The 21,822-nt window shown below is 38.5% G+C and overlaps 1 protein-coding gene across 14 annotated transcripts in view; it reads right to left on the minus strand.

The window, feature by feature from the left end:
- MYCBP2 (MYC binding protein 2) overlaps nt 1-21,822 on the minus strand; it is a 414,953-nt gene that overhangs the window by 101,764 nt on the left and 291,367 nt on the right. For 9 of the 14 annotated variants that reach the window (XM_073347199.1, XM_073347148.1, XM_073347171.1 and 6 more), the window contains 6 exons: nt 21,506-21,622; nt 20,554-20,694; nt 11,846-11,920; nt 9,224-9,448; nt 8,204-8,336; nt 2,861-2,986 (listed from right to left, as the gene is read on the minus strand). In XM_073347199.1, coding sequence (XP_073203300.1) covers nt 2,861-2,986; nt 8,204-8,336; nt 9,224-9,448; nt 11,846-11,920; nt 20,554-20,694; nt 21,506-21,622 — 817 coding nt within the window. The remainder of the gene's footprint in view (nt 1-2,860; nt 2,987-8,203; nt 8,337-9,223; nt 9,449-11,845; nt 11,921-20,553; nt 20,695-21,505; nt 21,623-21,822) is intronic. The other 5 variants (XM_073347245.1, XM_073347156.1, XM_073347180.1 and 2 more) reach the window with 4 other exon arrangements.

Consider the following 21,822-nt stretch of genomic DNA (forward strand, 5'->3'; position numbering starts at 1 on the left):
AATGATTACAGAACTTGCTCACCCAAACTATGCATTAGATTTTGAAGCTAAATAAAAAGACTAATGTGGCATAAAAGGTTTGGAAGCTAGTAACAGAATGAAGATCTAACTTTTCCACAGCTGGAATAATCCAGTGGCATGCCATAGAAACCAGTATGGAGCTAGACAAATGAACCACAACACCTTCACAAATACTCTTGACCTTAGCAAGTTTCTCTTCAGGATTTTATTCATTCTGACAAACCATGAGAGGAAACTTCCTTTCTCTTAATCTTATCACAGAAAATCACTGTTAATGTTTTATTCTTATAAAACAATTCCTGTGCTCACTAGTAATCTGTAATACTGCCCCACAAACTGAGCATCTCTTGCATTTGTGTGCTTCTGGTCTGAGTCACCATTTTGAAATGAGGATGGCTAGGCTGGGGAAAAAAAGAGTACTTCACAGAATGATCTCACAGGGGAAATTACTACACCATGGGCTAAATAATACAGAAAACCTCAGAAAAAGACTTAGTAGTAAAGAAAATAATTACTTCTTACACTGTAAACTGTAAACAGAAGTAAAAACAAAAAAGAGGGAAAAAACTATTGCTCCCAGTGAAGGCAGAACTTCTAGTGGGAAGTGGCGTGGGCAAAGCTTAGTTTTCTAACTATCAAAATGCATGAATTTTCTCTAATCTTCATCCAGAAAAAGGGATCCCATTAGGGATGGATTAAGTTATGATAAAGAATAGACAAACTTCATTCACATATTAAAATTATGTAAATCCTGTATTTCAATGTTCCTTAAAATTATATGAACAGTGAAAAATAGTTAATTCAGAAAGTTTAGATAAAGCCCTCTTCTGTCCTCCCTTTAAAAAAAAAAAAATTCTAATTACTAAAAGCCTCTTCAAGACCAAAACCAAGTTACCCTACTCTTGAAGTGTGCCCATGGTTCTAGTTAGTGTTAAATGGAAGTTTCACCCTCCACCCCAAAAGCAAGTGTCACCAAGACCAGTGGTTCTCAACCTTTTGGGGCTCAGGCCTTATTTGTATATATTTATGGCCTGTTGCAATCCAGTAAATAGTCTGGAGGCTTTGGAGCAGAGATGTAACTAGGCATTTTGGCGCCCGGGATGAGCAAGTGTATTTGTGCCCCATACCAGAGGTGACAAGGGGGGTGAAGGGAGGAGGACTGCAGAGTCACCCCACAATTTTTTGGTTGTGTCTCCCCCAACCAAGACAGATTGGATGACCAGCTAAGGTGAGTCTACAGGTGGAGGTCGCGCTCCCTCCCTGAGCTCCACCCCATGGGGCTGGCCCGAGCCACTCCCCGTTGCCTGGGTCTGGCCTGAGCCTTGTGGCATCACCAGCCTGAGCCACCCCTGTGGCTTTGCGTCAAGGGCAGCTTCCCCACTTGCCCCACCCTGGTTATGGCCCTGCCCTGGGGTAGTTTTAGTTGGATCGTGCCCGGTACACTCCCCTCCCCCCTGCCCACAGGTGTGGCTCCTGCCACTCCTGTGCTGAGGGGCTAGCTGGGCTTGGCTCTCTGCTCTGTGAATTGCAACCTCTGGAGTTGCAGCACCACTCAGGTTTGGCCCAAATTTGTGAGAGTGGGACTGTGACCTGGTTCATGGGAGTGCAGTGCCACTCACTCAAATTTGGCCTCCCCGGATTCCCATCAGGATAGCTGGGCCAAACCTGAGTGGCACTGGGACCCTAGAGGTTGCAATGCCTGGAGCAGAGAGGCGAGCCTAGCCAGCCCTGTGGGACAGGAGCCACAGGAACTGCCACGAGACAAAATGTTCTGGTGACCCAATATAAGGTTGAGAAACTCACGAATTGAGAAACCCTGACCTAGACCACAGAAACAGAAGATTAGAACAGCAAAGCTCCACGTTTCAGTGATATTCCTCAAGAACACGTGACTACGCAAAAGAACTTCCAGTTCACTTAGCCTTCTGCATATAAGTAATGAGTGAACAAAAGTTTGATGCAGATACCAGGTGATTTGCCCTATGTTATTACTGTTCAAACTTGAAGCTGCATTTCTTCTTGTTTTATATGTTGCTGTGATTTATTGTACGATATCATCTGGATTAAGCTATTTGGTTCCTATATTTATCAACCTAAGCAAAAGTATATGTAGGTTTTTAGAGTTAACAAAGCAATACTCCAATTTAACAACTACTAGCATTATACTCCATATTAATATTCTACTTTAATGTGAGATTTCCAAGCCTATAATCTAGACAGAGCAGTTTCATGCTATTATAAAAATGCTTAGTAGTATAACTAACTATAATCAAAACATCAAACCTAATCTTCCACCCAGTCATCAAATGTAAAAGCACTTTTTAAAAATTAAGCTTATTTTAAGCAGATAGCCAGAATCCTCATGGTTTTCTTGAAAATTTTCCAACCTAACGATTTTGAAGCCTAATTTGAACAATACTGGATGTTATCACTCTTTCTGGCTCAATGAGTAAGAAATTGTAATTCTTGTATTACAATTCTGTGGCTAACTTGACAGGAATTTACAGGACATTAACTTATCAATGAAGCTATTCAATAGTGCAATTAAAGGGACCAACATAAAACTCCAGTAAGTCTAAAAGTATTCCCTTTACATCTATGTAAAGCAGAAATTTACACAAGTTACAATATTACTAACTGCATAAAATACAGCAGAAATGCCATTGCAATTGTCAGCAACTCTTTTCACCATAATGATGGATGGTTTTGTGGGGGCACATCTGTTGGTGTTGCAAATGGCACTGATGTCTACTCAAGTCATGGAAAATGAGTAGCAAAAAATGCACAGGCTAAAGTTTGAAAACAATGTTTTACAAAATAGTTGTAGCTATAAACTTACCTTTGTTATTTGCAAGGCCATAATCAAATCCTTGTCCATTGCTACAAGCAGATCCCTTACTGAAAGCTTGTATTGAAAAAGGGCTTGGAGGAGGAGTCTGAGCATTTTGCTCTAGCAGAACTTGCTCTGTAAAACAAGCCACCACTTCAGAGTTAGTATTTCTTTTATCACTGATTTGCAGAGGAAAGATGAGTCACAAGACAAAATAGTGAAAGCTTTTAATGTTATTTTTCTGTTAGGCCCCCAAATATACACCATAAGTGTAAAATCACTCATGTCACAAGCTAGCTTATACACTACTGAAAATGGGCACCAGCCTTAAGCTGAATATTCAGGAATGTAATGAAATACAGTTGTTCATTATGCTTTACTTAACATTTTTAACAGACTGATGGAGCTGTGAAGCAATTATTGTAGAGGAGAAAATACTCAGCTGGCTCATCATCATCTCCTTCAACAACCAGTACTCTTACCCCTGTTCTGGAGAGTCAGTAATGACAAACTATTATTTTAGTTAAAACATATTAAATTCAAATTTATTGGTTTGCAAATATGTCTACACTTTTTGGGGCAGAGACTGTCCATGCTCAAACATCTGTAAGCTGAGGCACTGTAGGAACTAGCACAAACAAATAATCATTGAAAGTACATAATTATTGTTGATACACTAATATGCATAATGGTATGTATCAGCCATTCTTTTGCACAAACAGGTAAGACATCTACTGTCTGCAATAGCTGTATTTTGGAAAACCTGACTTATTGAGGAAGGGAGGAGGATCAAATTATTTCCCATTAGCTAGATAAAAAATTCCCCTCAGTCATTTGCATGTCTCACCATCATTTAATGCATCTCATTCATTTTAAATTGTAGGTGTCAGGAATTAAAAATATTTTAAATGTTATGTTAATATAGCAGTTTCTGATTACTAAATTATAAAACAGATGGTAAATGAGTTTCCTGTTGCTTTAATTGGTATCTTCTGGCTGCTAACACATCTAACAGTGCTACATTTTAGTAAGATGTCTCAAAAAGTCAATTTTAATTAAAAATGTTAACTATAATTGGTGCTTGTCATCACGTAAATTTCCAGAATACTGAACTGAGCAAAATGAATATAACAAAAACTAAAAGCTGTGTGGACATGTATGACAACCATACACAACGCAAGACATAACACTAAATAAAAATGTAGTAGCAAAATCAAAAGCAGCCACATAATTTTAGCTCAGTTAAAAAAGAAGAAAAATATCAGCCAAATGAAAAATATGCAGTTGTTAGGAGAAAATGTACTGCTCTTTTAAAAACATATAGAGATGAAATGTTAAAACATGAAAAAGTGTCTTTTGAAGACAAAAAGAACCTCAAAAGAAAAACATTTTTCCTACCTGTCAATTGATCTTCTTTGAATTCTTCTGAATCAGTCTGGTACTGTAGGATTTACCTCCTCCCCTGTCCCTACTCCCCCCAAAACAAACACCAAGAAAACCCAACCCTGACAATTCCCTTGCGCAATTATTTTCAGTCATATTTGGATTAATAGATTTTAAGGTTCCAAGGGACCATCAAGACCATCTAATACAACATCCTGCATATTGCAGGCCATAGAACCTTACCCACCTACTCCTGTAATAGACCCCTAACCTTTGTTTGAGTTACTGAAGTCCTCAAATCATGGTTTAAAGACTTCAAGTTACAGAGAATCCACCATTTACACTAATTTAAACCTGCAAGTGACCCATGCTGCAAAGGAAGGGGAAAAACCCCTGCCAACCTGACTCAGGGGAAAAATCCTTCCTGACCCAAAATATAGCAATCAGTTAGACCCTGAGCATATGGGCAAGAAAGCAACAGTCAGTTTCTGGTGGATAACATCTGAACAGGAAGCAAAACATCATCCCACACCCTTAAATTCATGTGTTCTAGACCCAACATCACAGACTATATGAGAGTATCGGACCGATAGAGAAAAAATTAAAGAAACTAAATTTAGAGGTAGAAAAGTTTTCCTAAAGGCTTCACTCCTCTGCATAAATTCAGGACTGACAAAGAGCAAAAGAAATAAACAAGTGAATTATTTGCAAAAAGAAAAGGAGTACTTGTGGCACCTTAGAGACTAACCAATTTATTTGAGCATGAGCTTTCGTGAGCTACAACTCACTTCATCGGATGCTCATGCTCAAATAAATTGGTTAGTCTCTAAGGTGCCACAAGTACTCCTTTTCTTTTTGCAAATACAGACTAACACGGCTGTTACTCTGAAACCTGTCATTATGCAAGGGAATTATTGTTGATATAATCATCTAGTGCTGAGATTCAAGGAGTTCAATACATTTAGTTTAACAAAGAGAAGATTAAAGTGTGACTTGATCACAGTTTATAACTACCTACATGGGGAACAAGTATTTGATAATCAGCTCTTCAATCTAACAGACAAAGGTAGAATAAGATCTAGCAGCTGAAAATTGAAGCTAGACAAATTCAGACTGGGAAAAAAAATGGTGTATGTTTTTAACAATGAGGGTAATTAACCATAGGAAAAATTTACTTGGGCTGTGGTGGATTCTCCATTATTGGCAATTTTTAAATCAAGATTAGATTTTTTTTTCTAACAGGTATGCTCAAATTAAAACAAATTATTTTGGGAAGTTCAGTGGTCTGTATTATGCAGGAGGCCAGACTAAATCATCACAGCAGTCACTTCTGATGAGAAATGCTATGGAGAACACAAGACACAAATCAGCTCTGCCCCCATATCTTTACTCCCAGCATCAACTTTTGAAAGACAAAAGCAGCATCCCTGGACTATAAGAGGGGTCCTGGCTGAGAAATCCAGCCAGACTGCTGTAAGCATAAGCTGAGAGAAACCTTTTTGCTTCAAATTCGCTTAGCTTGTTAAGTTAGGTATTAGACCTAAAATAGGCCTGTGAAACTGTTTTGCCTTCAGGATCAGGAAGTATCAGCCCCCTCCCACACCCTGAACTCCTCATTTCTGGCCCCACTCCAGAGCCCGCACACCCAGCAGGAGCCCTCACCCCCTTCTGCACCCCAGCCCTTAGTTTTGTGAGCGTTCATGGCCCGCCATACAATTTCCATATCCAGATGTGGCTAGCACATCATCTGTGGCTTTCCCGTAGAGAATATCACCTTAATTGGTACCCTGACTGCTGAATTTGATGGAATTGCCCAGTATGGAGGTGAAGGTGCTGGGTGCCAGTGCCGGGCGAGTCTCTTGAACCATTGGTGATGGTGGCACTGAGAAGTTTAACAACTCTCTTGCAGCCTCAAACATCTCAGGAGTAGAAATGACCAAGACGACACTCTGGTACCAGGGCATTCGACCAGCAAAGGTGCTTCGGGAACTGGTCACAACAGGCCCATGCCGTGCTCTGAAGCCAACCAACTCCTCTGTTTAGAGGTGTGCTCTGGGGTATGTTTCTTCTTTGAATGTCCTCCCAAGTCAATTTCAGCAGCATATATTTTAATCTGCCCCCCCCCCCTTTTTTGAATGGGGCTTTAAGCCCTTACAAATGCTGCATTTGTCACTCATTTGGACCTCCTTCAAGCACTTAAGACAACAGGGGTGAGGGTAACTATTAGGTGTTGCCTTACCACAAGAATGGCAGGGCTTGAAACCTGGAGTGTGCTGCATATCTGTGGTACTGGGGTGGGTACCCAGCCTAGCTGCCAAAAGCACACAAAAGAACATTTATTTTAAATTAACCAACCAAACTCTAAACTACACATAACTGGCAGTATTTATATATTTTGACTAAAGATAGCTAGGACACTAGGACACTGGGGTGGAGGAGAGAGAGAAGGGTGTCAAGGCAGCTTGATCCTTTATGCCTGCATGTGGTGCACAAGGCAGCAGGGCACTCATGCTGCCCTGACTAGTGCCACTAAGGGAAAAACTCAATTGTGCAGTGGAACACACGAACGCCTGCAGTGGAATGCACACGTGCAATCAGTCAAACAACAGTTGTTAAATATTTTCTATCTTTACTGTTCAAGGTGTGCCTTTATTTGCTCACTACACATTACACACCTCCCCACAGAATTAGGCAGTATACCTATATACCTATACCGCAGCATAAAGTTTGTTTTCTGCACATCATAATGAAATAAGACAAGGTTACTTCGGAATGTCCACAGATGAGAAAGGACATCACAGGATAGCAGAATAAATGGAAAAAGGATTACACAGAAGTTAAAAGACCTATAAGATCAAGGCTACTTTCATGCAAATGTGAGATAAAATTCTCTAAAGGAGCTTGTAGCAGATATTACATTTCTATCACATTTAAATCTAAGTACAGCGGTCAAAAACAGTCCAGTTGACTCCTTAGATCCAAAGAAAGCCCCAGTACTACTACTTTAAGGATAGTGTCCTCGAAACGGAGGGAAAAAACTCCGATTTTAAGCAGATGTTAGCGGTAGTGTGCTTGGATCCTAAATTAGGTTAAATAAATAGCACATTAAAGATCTATTTTGGTTGAGGTACATACAAAAACACATCATCCTGAGAAAATATCCCACTCTACTCTCTAACTGATCATAGAGGTAATTAAGCTAGTATTTTCACAGAAAGTGACACGGATAATGAAAAATATTGTTCTAGCCAAGAGGAAAAGCTCAGAGAGCTCTGTCAAAATCTACAGAACTTGCTCAAAATATGCTGGTTGTAATGATCTAAAACGTGATTGTATGTACTGCATTTTCTGGAAATCATTTTGCCATTCCTAATTTAACATTCACCACTCCTTTATTATAATAGGAAAAACAGGAAGCACTGAGCAAAAGAACATTAGGTTACCAACTACAGATTTCTTCTCATTTCATATATGGTGTTCAAAATTTGTTGGCAGTTTTTAGTAGGGTACTTTTGTCGCCCCAATCCAATGGTTGGGATTATATGTTAAACTCAAAATAAAAAAAATTAAGATGCAGTACAAATTCATTCAGTCCTTTTTTGTTTTCAGGTGGAGACAAAAGTAGACTGTAGAAAGTTGCCTTAGGAAGTACAGGATTAGTTGTCTGAAAACTGAATCACCATAAACAGAAGAAAGGACAACACTCTACTTCAAATTTTATATAGAAGAATGACTCCAAACACTTACAAAAATGTCACGTTTGCAAAATCTAAATGTCTGATGACTACTGCAAATTTAATTTTGAAAAAAGTTTGACTTCATATTTTCTCCAATTGGGTTATTTTATAAGTTATTGTTTTACATCTTTTCAAAAACTCAGTTCTTTCTTAAAACTTCCCCTCCCCCCACTTTACTTTGGCAAACACTTTAAGTAGTTAATTTAAAAAAAAAAAAAAAAAGACAACTTGCCATCTTCGTGCCGCAGATACTGGTTTCCACCTCTGTCTCTAGCTAAGGACCAGGCCTCGCCTTCATCACTCTCACAGAACTCTACCATGCTGTTCTTATCCATTTGCACCCATGTACCTTCAGAATTAGTCACCTGGTACACACACATAAAAAAGCAGTTTATTCACTTTTCAAATAATCCAGTGCTCAGATCCAGCAACATGCTTCAGTATTTGAAACAATATGCTCATTTCCATCATGATATTACAAAAAACATTGTTTCTGAAATTAAGGCCACAGCCTGAGGTATAACAAAAACCAATTCCATGTATGGCAAGTTTAAAATTATAAATACTTTCACAATATTAGGCCAGTTTATGTTTAGAAAAAAAAGTTCAATATTTGACCAACCACACAAACCCAAATAAGCTCTTAGAAGGTGTTATCCAACAACCTCCATGCTTTTTTGGCACCTGAAACACCAAAATAAGTTATAATGTCTAGTTATATATGAAATATTTGTAAATTTGCTAATTATGCTCCTGATGTTGTTTGAGAAAAATAGCATGACACACTACATCCTCAAGCCCATCTCAATAGGAAAATACCAAAGCATGATGACAAGTACAATAATAATTGAATAAATACAGTGAAATAGGATAATTTTTGAACTGATCACAGCCCTGGAAATGATTCCTCCAACAAGGTAAATTCACTTTGATACATATGATCAGTAAGTGAAACAGATAATCTTATTTTGCAATGAATCAACCATACTGTAACAAATATATAAATAACTGTAGGTAACTGTGGTATCAGAAAATTCATGTTTAATGTAACTCCAATTAATTAACACTTTTCTACAAAGCAAAACACATAACTGAATTAGTATTTATAATATAAATCAAGTTCAAATGTTAACATTTAATCACCAGGGTTGGAAAAGCAAACCTTGTGTAGGGGAAGATGCTTTTGTTGCGTTTACTACTGATATAAACTGGTATCTATGAAGACATGAACTGAAGCTACAAGGATCCATACCTCGCCTACTGCCTTGACTTTGTTTCCCAGAACTAACATTCCAATTGGGATACCTCTAAGGTTAGGGCAGCTTCTGATGTTGTGACCTGAAGGGCCAGTCTTCACTACCTTGTACACTCCAGGTCCACCTCGAAGGAATGGCATATCCTGCTCTTGCATCACTGCTTCCTGTGTGCAGCGCGAATTTGTGTCTTTGAAAAAGTCATCAGTATTAGACCTAGGCTCCTGAAAAATTTAAAGAAGCAAAAGAAAAACAGAATAGAACCTGTTAATAATGCCTTTGCACTTTTTAGATTAGAAACACCTCTTCCCTGAGTCTGGAACAGTTAACTTCTTAACCTAGAAAGAGAAAAAAAAACTGGTCATAATGCCAGTTGAATTGTAAGTTTCCTTTCCAGCTGACTGTTTTAGCTTGCAGAGGTACACACAACTCAACTACTGCTGTATTTGAAATGAACAGGCACTTCAGTGGAAAATGAATTGTTTAAATTTGGGCCACTAAATATACAGATATTTTCATATGTGCAGTTTGACATAAAATTATTTTCACCACCATTTTCATGAAGTACTTTGTGTTTAGTACTGTCATTTATCAGCACAGAGAATCCAAACACGCGATTGAATATGTTGCAAATATAACAGGTAAAAGTAACCAGTGATTGATCTAGGCATGTGTAAAGGAGACATATATGCTAGCTGGTTTCCAATTTAAATGTGCTCCTTTCTCTGAACTCAATTTCAGGAATATATTGTAAACACTGAATAAAGGTAAAATTATTATTACTAAGGCCAAGTGGAGCAGTAACCCCATGTTTCTTGTATGCACATATAAAATACTAGTGTGTATTTATTATTATATTTTTATTGTGACAATTGGAGTAGCATAGCAGACTTATTTTGCTTAGAACTAAGCAAGGATGAAGGACAAACCCAGGCCTGATCTGATGTTATACTTCTGAGGTATGATGACTCCATACGTTTAGAGTTCTTAGGCAACTCTCCAACCTGCACTGTAAATGAGGAATACTGGCATGGCTCTTCCACTGGCTGTAATTTAATAAAATTTCCAGTATACATGAAGATAATGGGGAGGAACACTCATACACACTTTATATCACAAAGAAACAAATATGTAGCAGTAGCAATGGCTGATGTACCTTAAAAACAAGATGTGTGACCTGCATACAAAGTCCATTTGCAAGTGTGGTTAATTTCTTTATTAAAATCAAAATTTTTGCACTGTTCCGTTTTCAGCTCTATTTGGTGTTGATTCCTGTGTATTGTGCCCAGAATGTTATAACACCCCTCCCAAATGTTATAATAGCTTTCCCAAGAAAAAATACTGCAACTGAGCCATTATACAGTATAAAGTTGTTCTGCAAAGAAGGGAATTTTCACTTCAAGTTGTGGGATTTTCTAAAGTAAATTGTTTCAAGGGGAAAAAAGTCTAATGTTCTACAGCAACTCTATATATCTACAGAGCAGCAAAGCAGTTCAGTGTTGTTGTGGGGGAAAAAAACAGTGAAAAAGTATATTTTTAAGTTGCTGAACAAATATGTGTAATTATTGAGAATAGTTTCCATTAAAAAATTTCTATGGAAACTACTGCCTAAAAAGCAGCAATAGCCTTCCAGATCATTTACAAAAGCATCTGAGAGATATTTAAAACACTTAGTCATATATAATACAACTGGATATTTTTCTAGGAATTATGGAAATTTTGAAATAGATTAGTAAAGAAGTTAGTGTAGTGTTCATCAGCACAGGTATTTTTAGTAAAAGTCATGGACAGGTCGCGGGCAGTAAACAAAAATTCATGACCCATTATCTGTCCATGAATTTTACTATATACCCTTAACTAAAACTTGGGCCAGAGGTGCTCTGCGGGGGGTGGCCTAGCACGCCAGGGGTGCTGGGCGGGGTGGCCCGGGACCTCCTCTGGTGCTGTGTGTGTGTGGGGTGCCAGGCGGTGGTGCACAGCCCAGGACCCCACTGATATGGGGTGGGAGGGGGATGTTGGGGTTGGCGGAGCAGACTCTGGGCAGCCCCTGAGCCAGCCACACTGACCGCTGCAGAAGTCACAGAGGTCACAAAATCTGTGTTTTCCGTGACCTCCGTGACAGACACAAAGCCTTATTCATCAGCTGTGTTTATTAATATTTTTGAGCTGACCCAGTTCATAAGGAGCCTATTATGTTCAATTTACTGATTTTTGCAATGGAGTAGGGTGTATAGCACTGAAAACAGGGAAAGAAAAGTTTAGCAGTATACCTTGTCTATAAACATAAGTGATTGGAAGGTTCTCTTTTTAATGTTAAATGGCCAACAATTCTCGTGAATATTGTAATTAGGATGTACTATATTTAAAAGAAAATTGTTATTTTTGTGTTGCTGGAGGTTCAGTAACGATCATTAGCATTTTGAACTAATAATTTTTCAATCTAGAGTACAGTGAGATTAAAGGAGTAGATACACAATTCTACAGTATGGTATTTACATATCTAGCATTTCCTGCAAAAATACATCAGAATACAGCAGACTTCAAAAGGTTATCTAATATAAATATATTTATTAATGTAAAACATCAGGATATAATGTTACTGTTCTTTACAGTTAACTCACCTGGGGGGGGGAAGCTTTAGAAGTCCATGAAAAAAAGTCCAAATCCCTGACTCCTTGGCTAGCATTAAAGACATTCTGAGCAACAAAGTTTAAAAAAAGACAAATATCAACAAGGAAATGGGAACAAGAGAACATTGGAAGAAGATGCTAGAGACACTGTAATTCAAATTGCCTGCATTCTAACATCAATATTAAAATAAATTGACTTTGAAAAATGAAGTCATTTGAGTCCATTGCTCACCATTGCAAATCATCTGTTAAACAAAAACAGATTCATATGTCAAAAGCTCTAAACGGATGTAGTGTGTCATGCCATTTACTGAAATAAGAGCCAGACATCTGTTAAAGCTTGAGACTTGTGCAAGACAAACCCCACACTCCTGTCACAGTGAAACAATATATGTTCCACTGCAAGCCAGATTTGTTTTATGACAAGAGAGTCTGCTGCTGTCTAAAGATTATTTAAGCAAATTAATGTGGCATGGTTGAATGTGGACTTTCAGCCACTCAATTCATAACAGGAAAGATATATAAAGTATTAAGCTGTCTTCAAAAAAGTTGGAAAACAAATTATTGCCATGCAGTACCACCCCACTAGAATGCACACCTAAAATTTGCATACAAAAATAGCACCCTGTCCCCACTATACCAGAAGAAAAACTAAAATAGAGTGTGATAGGAGGGATTATCATTAAGAATTTGGTATATACAAGATATATATAAGAATTTGTACAAAATATACATTTACTGGTACATTATAAAATAAAATAAAAGAAATGCATTGTAAAATAAATGAATGAGTTTTAGCAAGCTGCAATTGCTGTCCATTCAGTGGGAATCAGTGAGGTTCTACTGTACACTTTAAATAAAAGTTTCACAATGCAGCTAGGAAAATATTCATAAAACAACCTGTTCTCACATTAAAATACAAACTTTATTTCTTTCCACTTCAAAGAAACTCTCCCTGCTCCTGTCATACACAAGCAAAATTTCATCTCTATTTAAAGCAGCGTGTTAATTAACTATCATCAAATTGAATCTATTCTGCAGCATCTCTTTGGAACAGCAACACTTATCTAGACTAACAGAACATGCTTATTATTAAAATCATGTTTCCTAGGCCTATTTTGACAAGGAAATTAAATAAAATCCTTGAACAGCAGTCATATTACAGTTTAACAATGGTATACAGGAGCGGTAATGAACTGTCTTAGATAAAAAATAAAGTCATACAGAAAGCTTCTGACAAGTTTTTCCATACATTGCTTTTCCAAGGTTGTACATGTTAAAAAAAAAAGTAAGAAAAGAAAAAACTAAAATAAACCATCTCAAACACAGATCAAGTTTTACTAACACGAAAAATTTGCAATTTTAAAAACTTGAACAGAACAGTACTAATTCTGACAAGTTTTTTAGAATAACATTATACCCATGTAATGCTTGAATAGGCATAATATTTATACACAAACAAGGTGGCCGATATCCGTCCTGTTAAGGTAGAAAGCTGAAATATAGACATAGACATTTGGCATAAACCTAAGAGAACTATTAAAGCCTATATCTGTCTGATCAGTTTATTTAATTCAATTTATATTAACAGATGGAATGTCTAATTTTTCCATTTATTCTCAATGTCTATTCTTAACAGAGAAATGCAGACTTTCTGTACATAAAACATCATCAAAAATGATTTTTCTGGTGCTCTCTTTCAAAGTTGCATATTATTTTTGTGTTATAAAGCTCTATGTGAAAGCAATGAACATGAAATTATCAGCAGGAAAAAAAGCAATATAATGGCTGTGCAACAATGAATATACCGAACTAGTATTTCTCTTTTGTTTTACTTTTAGAACCTTAAAACATCATGTTTTCTTGGCTTACAATTTGCCGAATGCCAGTTTACAGGAATGTACATGCATGTGTATGTTGGTTTAAAAACTCCTAATAAAATTCTGCCAGATTGAAAACAATGTTTCCATGTTGAAGAAGAAAAAATTAGATTGACAGACCTGCAAATGTGTCACATATTAGCCCTTATGCTGCCATCTGTAGACTCTCAATTCCTATTTTTTAATTTGCAAACCAATTTTGAAAAAAAAAAAAATCTCATTCCTTACACACAATTTTTTCATTAAGATTTGAAAATATTTTAAATGCAAATTACTTAAAGAACAACATATTTTAGCAGAGAATTTGGGGAGAGTTTAACCATTTTAATTCATTCGAATTTTCTGAAGCACAGTGTTACAATCATCTTTCTATCTTAGAGTGTTCTTTTACTCTGAAAACAACTCTAAAATGACATACTGGGAATCAATTTTTAATGTGCTTCAACGATTTCATACCAAATTCCCTCAGATTACAAGATACTCCCCTCCCACCCCCACTAAACTCAGCCAACTAAACCTGTGATCTGGAATTTATATCTGATTCTTTTCTTTTTATGCCCTGTCACTACAATAAAGGTTCAGAAGGCCAAATTCTTCCTGCAGGCACACCTGTACGAACCTATTTGCTTGCAATGGGCACAAGTGTAACAGAGCAATGTCTGCCTTGCAGAAGAGTTTTTCTCCTTAATGAATGAAATTTGAAATTAAGTAATTGAGAGATACACAAACACAGAATACCATTTTTACAGTATCACTCTTTAGAGCATAACCACACTTCAAAATTATATTAATCTAGTTTCTCACAAGAGAAACCTAAATTTCTCCCCATTACATATTGATCAATGGTTCATATACCTTTTTGTTATTAGTAATACTTTGTATTTATATAGCATCCTCTATAAGAGGGCCTCCAAATCCTTTCTGTACATAATGAACTAAACTTCACAACACTATACGAATTAGGTATTAGAACCATTTTACAATGAGAAAACCGATGTATAGGGAGATTAAGTAATTTGTCGAAAACCACAATCCACTTGGGCCAGAGCGAGGAATAGAACCATGGCCGCATGAATTCCAGATTCTTTGCTTTAACTACTTCTGCCCCTAAACTGAATCTTTTAATTGAAATGAGCAACATAATAGTGTCACCAATTAAAATACTGTTCTTCAACCAAATGTGTTGCTGTTTCTAGTCCAAACCCCATTTTCAATGTTTTGAAGATATATGAAAATTCTCTCCAACTGAAATTTGGCATAAATAAATCTTAGCCCAGAATGAGTTGTCTTTTAATCATCAAAACCCATTAATTACATTTTTACAATATAATACCCGTACAAATTTAAAAAACTTTACAGAACTTTTTTTTAATCTCTATAATTTTAAAATAGCATTTTAAAAAATGAAATTTCACAAGTCAGTATCCCACAGCATGCAGTAGTTCATTTAGATATTATTGTATGGCATGAGTAGCCCTGAACAAGAAATGCTAAAATCAGTCAAATCATGGGAGTTAAAGTCTAATCCATGTCTTCTATTTGCTTGTTAACAGAGTTAAACCCTAGGGCGGGGATGAATTTGCACTCTAAGCAGGGAATGAGGACTTTGTCTTAGAGCACACAGGAAAGCAATCTTTTCACATATACAGTTACATCATCTATAAATTCAATGAAAAAATATATCCAATATTAGGACAAAGAATTTAAACATAAAAGTAAGAATTTCAAATGTAAAGGTTCACCCAGCATCAACATGGCTATACTGCATCTACAATATGCAGTACAGAATTAACGCTCCACTAAATAGGTACCCAGTTTTGAGAGATCCTTTTGTAGCTCTTCGCAGTCTGCCTGGGACTTAACTATCTTGAGTAGTTTTGTATCATCTGCAAATTTTGCTACCTCACTGTTTACCTATTTTTCCAGATCATTTATGAATATGTTGAATAGGACTGGTTCCAGTACAGACTCCCAAGGGACACCACTATTTACCCCTCTCCATTCTAAAAACTGATCCTTTATACCTAACCTTTGTTTCCTATCTTTTAACCAGTTGCCAGGCCAAGAGAGTGCCTTCCCTTTTATCCCATGACAGCTTAGGCTTTCTGAAAATCTAAGCACACTATATCCATTGGATCCCCCTTGTCCACATGGTTGTTGACCCCCTCAAACAATTCTATAGTAGCTTGGTGAGACATGATTTCCCTTTAAAAAAAACAAACCCATGTTGACTCTTCCCCAACAAATTATGTTTGTGTGTCTGACAATTTTGTTCTTTACTATCGTTTCAACCAGTTTGCCTGGTACTGAAGTCAGATTTACCAGCCTGTAATTGCCGGGATCACCTCTGGAGCCCTTTTTAAAATTGGCATCACATTAGCTATCCTCCAGTCATTTGGTACAGAAGCTGATTTAAATGATAGATGATTTAATTGTATTTTTACACTTTATTTTCCAGAGTTTATGCTCCTTTTTCTTTTCCTCACTAGGATTTAACTTCCACTTTTTATATAGGCATCAAAGATATTTTGTGGACTGCCCTGTTGCTTTTTGTCTTGCCTTTTTAATGTAGTTGTGTTTTCTAGTGCTTTCTCCAAAAATTAGCCTTTTCCCCTTGTCTTCATTAATTGAGCCTAGCTGCATATTGGCTGGAATTTTGTCACCATCCCCAATCGGCCCTTTTTAAAGTTTGATGCTCTCCTTGTCAGGTTAGCTAGACGATGTCCAAAGTTGCTCTTTCTAGTATTTGATAGATGGAGCCCATCCCAGTATGGGAGCCCTCTTTCCTGGAACATGAGCTTGTTGTGAAGCCAAAGCCCTCTCGCCGTTTACTTCCATGATTCGACGGTCCCCAACACAGGCCTTTTCCTTCAACAGGGAGGATGGACGAGAACACCACTTAGACCCCAAACTCTCTTATCCTTCTTCCCAGAGCCACGAAGTCTGCAGTGACCCACTCTAGGTCATTCTTGGTAGTATCGTTGCTGCCCAAGTGAATAAGTAGGAAAGGGTGGTGGTCTGAGGGCTTGATGAGTCTCAGCAGACACTGTGTCACATGATCAGTGCAGACATGGTGGAGAAGATAGGAGTAGATAGGCTCTAGTAGTTAGAGAGTCTAGAGCAGTGGTTCTCAAAGCTGGTCCGCTGCTTGTTCAGGGAAAGCCCCTGGGGGGCCGAGCCGGTTTACCTGCCATGTCTGCAGGTTCCGCTGATCGCGGCTCCCACTGGCCACGGTTCGCCGCTCCATGCCATGCAGGAAGGGCAGCCAGCACATCTCTTGGCCCATGCGGCTTCCTGCAGTTCCCATTGGCCTGTAGTGTCGAACCGCGGCCAGTCGGAGCCATGATCGGCTGAATCTGCCGACATGGCAGGTAAACAAACCGGCCCGGCCTGCCAGGGGCTTTCCCTGAACAAGCGGAAGACCGGCTTTGAGAACCACTGGTCTAGAGTATCTCCAAATGAAATCTATTTGCTGAAGGTATGGATTTTCCAAGGTTGGTGCATAGGCCCAGAGACTGAAACAGGGCTAGGACCTTCTTGGCTGCCAACTGTTGTGCGGTGGCCCTTGAGGAGCCAATTGTTCAGACAGAGAAAGATTGCTATAGCCCTTCAATGCAAGTGAGCCATGACTAACAAGAGGATCTTTGTAAAGGTGCCACAGAGAGGTTGAAGGGAAGGAACCAATACTGATAATGTTCTGTACCTATGCTAAAGCACAGAAAGTATTTATAGGAAGGGTGCATAGCAACAGGAAAATACGTGTCTTGAAGATCAAGGGCAACAAACAAATTGCTCTAATTTTGGGGTGGGATTACTGAAGTTAGAGTCACCATCCTGAAATGCTGTGAAACAATGTATGTGTTCAGGTTTCTGCGGTCCAAGACTAGCCTTCAGTCACTGTTTCTTTTGGGGACTTTATTCTGACAAATGTTGGGAGAACTAGCTCTGTTGTATCCAGACAGGAGGGAATGGACTCCTGCTTTAAGAGACCCTCTGAGAGTGGTCCCTGCAGAGGGAGGAGGAGGAGAGTTGGGGAAAGAGTAGAGATCTCCCTACCTGTGACTTCCTTTTGACAACCTAGACAAGTGTCACAAACACCCCCTTCCTGCGGAACTGCTGATCAAACCCACCATCCCACCCCATCTCTCTTCGGGCACCACTATCCACTTTATTTCTTGGGAACTTATCACAGACATGAGAATCCTAAAGATGGTATCCACAAGACTAAAATCGACTGCATAGGAAAGTGGTGGTGGCGGTGGTATCAACACCTCATCATAGGAGGCGGCGGACTTGTGTGATGGAAATGTCTCTTCCATTGGTAGCTGTTGTTCCTCCTATACTACTTGTGTTAGGGAGACATGATCCCAGTGGCTGCACTTGTGGTGCCAGTGGTGGTTATGGCACCGACAGGTATTCCAAAAATGGCCTCTTCCAGTCCCCATAACAGGCTCAGAAATTCCAATAGCATCATAGTGCTGCCAGGTAAGGGAAGGGTCCCTGGGGTATTCATGTTTGGAATGCCTGGGGCATCTTCTGGGTTCTAATGAGTCCCCCTTGGGGTACACTTCAAGAGGCATAGGGTGGTAAGGTAGTGAGTTAAAGCTTAACAAAATTTCGGAGTCCAAAGGCAAGACTCCTAGGTATTGGTGCTGAGGCCAGTAACGGAGGCCAAGAAGGTGCTAGACAAACTGAAGGACGGATAGGTACTGGAAGGTTGGCTCCTGCTGTCAGGTGTGAAGGGTTGATGACTGACAGTGTAGCAGTACCGGAGGGAAGTGTCTCTCGGTAGCCCTTAAGGGAGGACTCTGGGTCCCTGGAGATGAACTGATTCTCATGAGAGAGGAATCTTGAGGATGTGAGAGGGCTATGGTAGTGGATAGTTGGAACTGGGAGTGGTACCGGATCCCTTGGCGGGGACAATAACCAAGCTGGCATCGAAGATGGTACCAAAGTGGCCATCAAAGCCATATCTCCGTGCTCTGAATGCATACAACCCAAAAAGGATAGTGCTGGAGAGGGAGCAGAGGTTCAATAAGAACTCCAAGAGAATGTCAATACGAGTGCCTTAGGCCTTTTCAAGCCTTTCATTTTAGCACAGTCTCAATACCACAGACAATACTGAGGATGGTACCTCCTGGTGCTTCTTACTCGCAGACTTACTGGGGTGGATCATCATCACAGGTGGTACTGATGCCTTGGTATTGGGATTTGTTGAAATCTTAGTGGCATCTATTATTGGACATGAGGTTTCTCTGCAGTAGGTTCTAAGGGGTGACTTACTCCTTCCTCTGGGCTTGCTTTCAGGGGAATGAGGCTCTCTTTTCTTACAGTGTTTTGTCTGAGGCAGCGTTGGTCATCTGTACAATCTGAGAGAATGAGGCCAAAGTAGGGGGAATTGGGGAACATTCCAACATCACTCTTCTTTCTTTGAGAAATCTGCTTTTAAACCTCATGCCAAACTTGCACATGGATGGGAACTGTGAATGTTTGAGACACCAGTGACAGCTGGAGTGCCTGTTGCTCCAGGGGAAGCATCTAAAGCAGGTCCAGAAAGGTTTGAATCCTGGTGCCTTTGGCATATCCCCGAAGTTAGGCCACTGACCAAAGTGGCTGAGGAATCTGTCCTAGCTGAACATTAGGGGGAGGAGTGGCAACACACGCCACCCCCCCAAGCCAAAACTATATCCAAGTAAAAACTAAATACTAACGTAAAATAAAAGGCAAGAGAAGAAGCTTCTAGGAAACAGTGGACACCACAGTTGCTTCATCTCAATCTGCAGGCAATTGAGAAGGAACAGAAGTGGCACAGGTCCTCTACTCTAAGACGACAGTGTGTTTCTTAATGCAATAGGTTTTCTACCCAGATACTTCCATTGATAGGATTTCTATTGGGAAAGATCCCAAAATAAAAGTGTTATTCTGTCAACATATGATTTTACTGGCAAGAAGGAAAAATCTAAAGGTTTTGGTTTCATGATGTAACTGATGTATGCATTTAGATACTATGACACAACAGAAGGCACTGTCTACTTTCAAGTTCTAGTGCTTGTGATTTTCTTCTAAAAGCCACACATCTACATTTTGCTTATTGCTATTATAAATTCATTAACATGATCTCCCCCACCCCCCGTCTCAAACTCTTGGAAAATCTTTTGATGGCATAAATTGCTGGCTAATGTGAAGACTCAACTGTGAAATCCACAAAGAGATTGACCAATGAAAAATTAGTAGAACCTAAAGAGTTCAACATTCCAACAGTCTAAAATTTTTACTCCCAGTAACACCACCATTTCACCTGAGATGGTTTATCATCAATTGTACTGCATTGCCATAAAGTGGGTGTGATAATATTCCGAAAAAGACTAAAAGTACCCAAACATGAAACGAAAAACTCCTCCCCATCTATAAAACAAATAAATATTAAGCTAATGTATGCAAATCACAGCATCAATGGGCAGTGTTATGAATAATTAAGTTTTAGACTAAAATAAAAAACAACTGGCGCAGACCACATACTCTCCAATATGACTGATCCTCATTGCACAATTATAGTCATGGTCCCTGCTTTGTTATTTCTTTCTTTTCTTTTTTTTTTTTTTTGGGGGGGGGGAAGGAATGTTCAGCATAAAGGGCCTTAACCTTTCTACACTCCACCCTCATTACACAGTAGCCCTGAAGAATTCAAACAAATATAAGGCAATATGTAGTACAATGTGGTTTACCTCAGGACTGAACAGTTGCAGCCTTAATTAAAGAAAACCTTGTAATGAGGACAGAGTGTACTGCTAGTAATCTTCAAAGGCACCTTTTACTTACATCAACAGGGACCAGAAGGCTCTTGCCAAGATGCTGGTTAAAGGAGAGGCACCAGGCTTCAGTGTAACCATTCATGTTAGGAACATACTTCTTTATTGTTTCATCATTCAGTCTCAGCCATACTCCATCATCATTGTGGATCTATGGGAAACAAGCAACAAAAACGAGCCATGCCTTCCTGCAACTAATACATAGCTAGCAAAGACTAAAAGATTTCAGACCAGGCAGAAAATTGTAACATTAGAGATAAGCTCTTTGCTATTGAGGTAGGAGACATGGAAAGATAGGGAATAGTGTTGAGAAATTTAAAGCAGCAAAGAATGCCAAAGCAGTACGAAGAATAAGTTTTAAGAAGCTAAGTTATGAAAGTCACTTGTACCAGGCACTGAAAGTAAAAAGAAACACCAGAAAAATTCATTAAGAATTAAAGCCAGGCCTTTCCTAATAAAAATTGCTTCTCCCCACCTTTCACTTTTATGTTTCATCAGCACCACTTTGGCTTTTATAACTTCAATTAAATATGAAGTTACATTATAAGGAAAATACATGCACAATTACTCACAATGTTATGATCTTTCACAAATGTAAATGAAAGATTCATTAAAATACTTTCTACAACTTCAAAATTTTAATGTAGTGTTTAATATATAGATTAAATGTTAGAACAGCCAATCCCTAGAGATACCATACCAAATGTTTAACATAATGAGCTTTTACTATTACTACTCCTCTTCTTCAGGCTGTAGTCTTAAAGTTTGTTGTAGGTAAAAAAAGTAAATAAAAATATGTAAAATGACATCTTAAAAAAACTGAACTGATGTAAAATACAAAAATCTAAATATTTGATGTACATTTGTTTAATTACAGATAAGGCAAAGTCTATACATGAAAATTAGACCATTTATTTACATCTTCACCCCTTTTATTTAAACAGCAGTTTCTTATGAATTACCTCGTCAATAAAAGTGATGGATCCATTGACTTTCACTATGCCTATTTGCTCACTCTGAAGGGAAGGGTGGCTACGGATACGAAGCCCTGCACTGTCCTTGGCCACAAATTTGCGAACCTAAGAAAGGCAAAGGCAGACAGTAAGGCAGAAAAAAACTGAAAGAGAATGCTCAAGAGTATACAGAAATAGGTTCAACAGATTCTGAAATGTTACAGTGATGAGATGGCAGTCTCAAGAGTTTGTTGCTAGTTTCCCAAGGCTGCTGTATAAAGCTTCCACTTTTATTTATGACCAATACAAAAATCTTATAGCAAAAC

This window comes from Lepidochelys kempii, chromosome 1, assembly GCF_965140265.1.
Source record: "Lepidochelys kempii isolate rLepKem1 chromosome 1, rLepKem1.hap2, whole genome shotgun sequence".
In the NCBI taxonomy this organism is placed as follows: Eukaryota; Metazoa; Chordata; order Testudines; family Cheloniidae; genus Lepidochelys; species Lepidochelys kempii.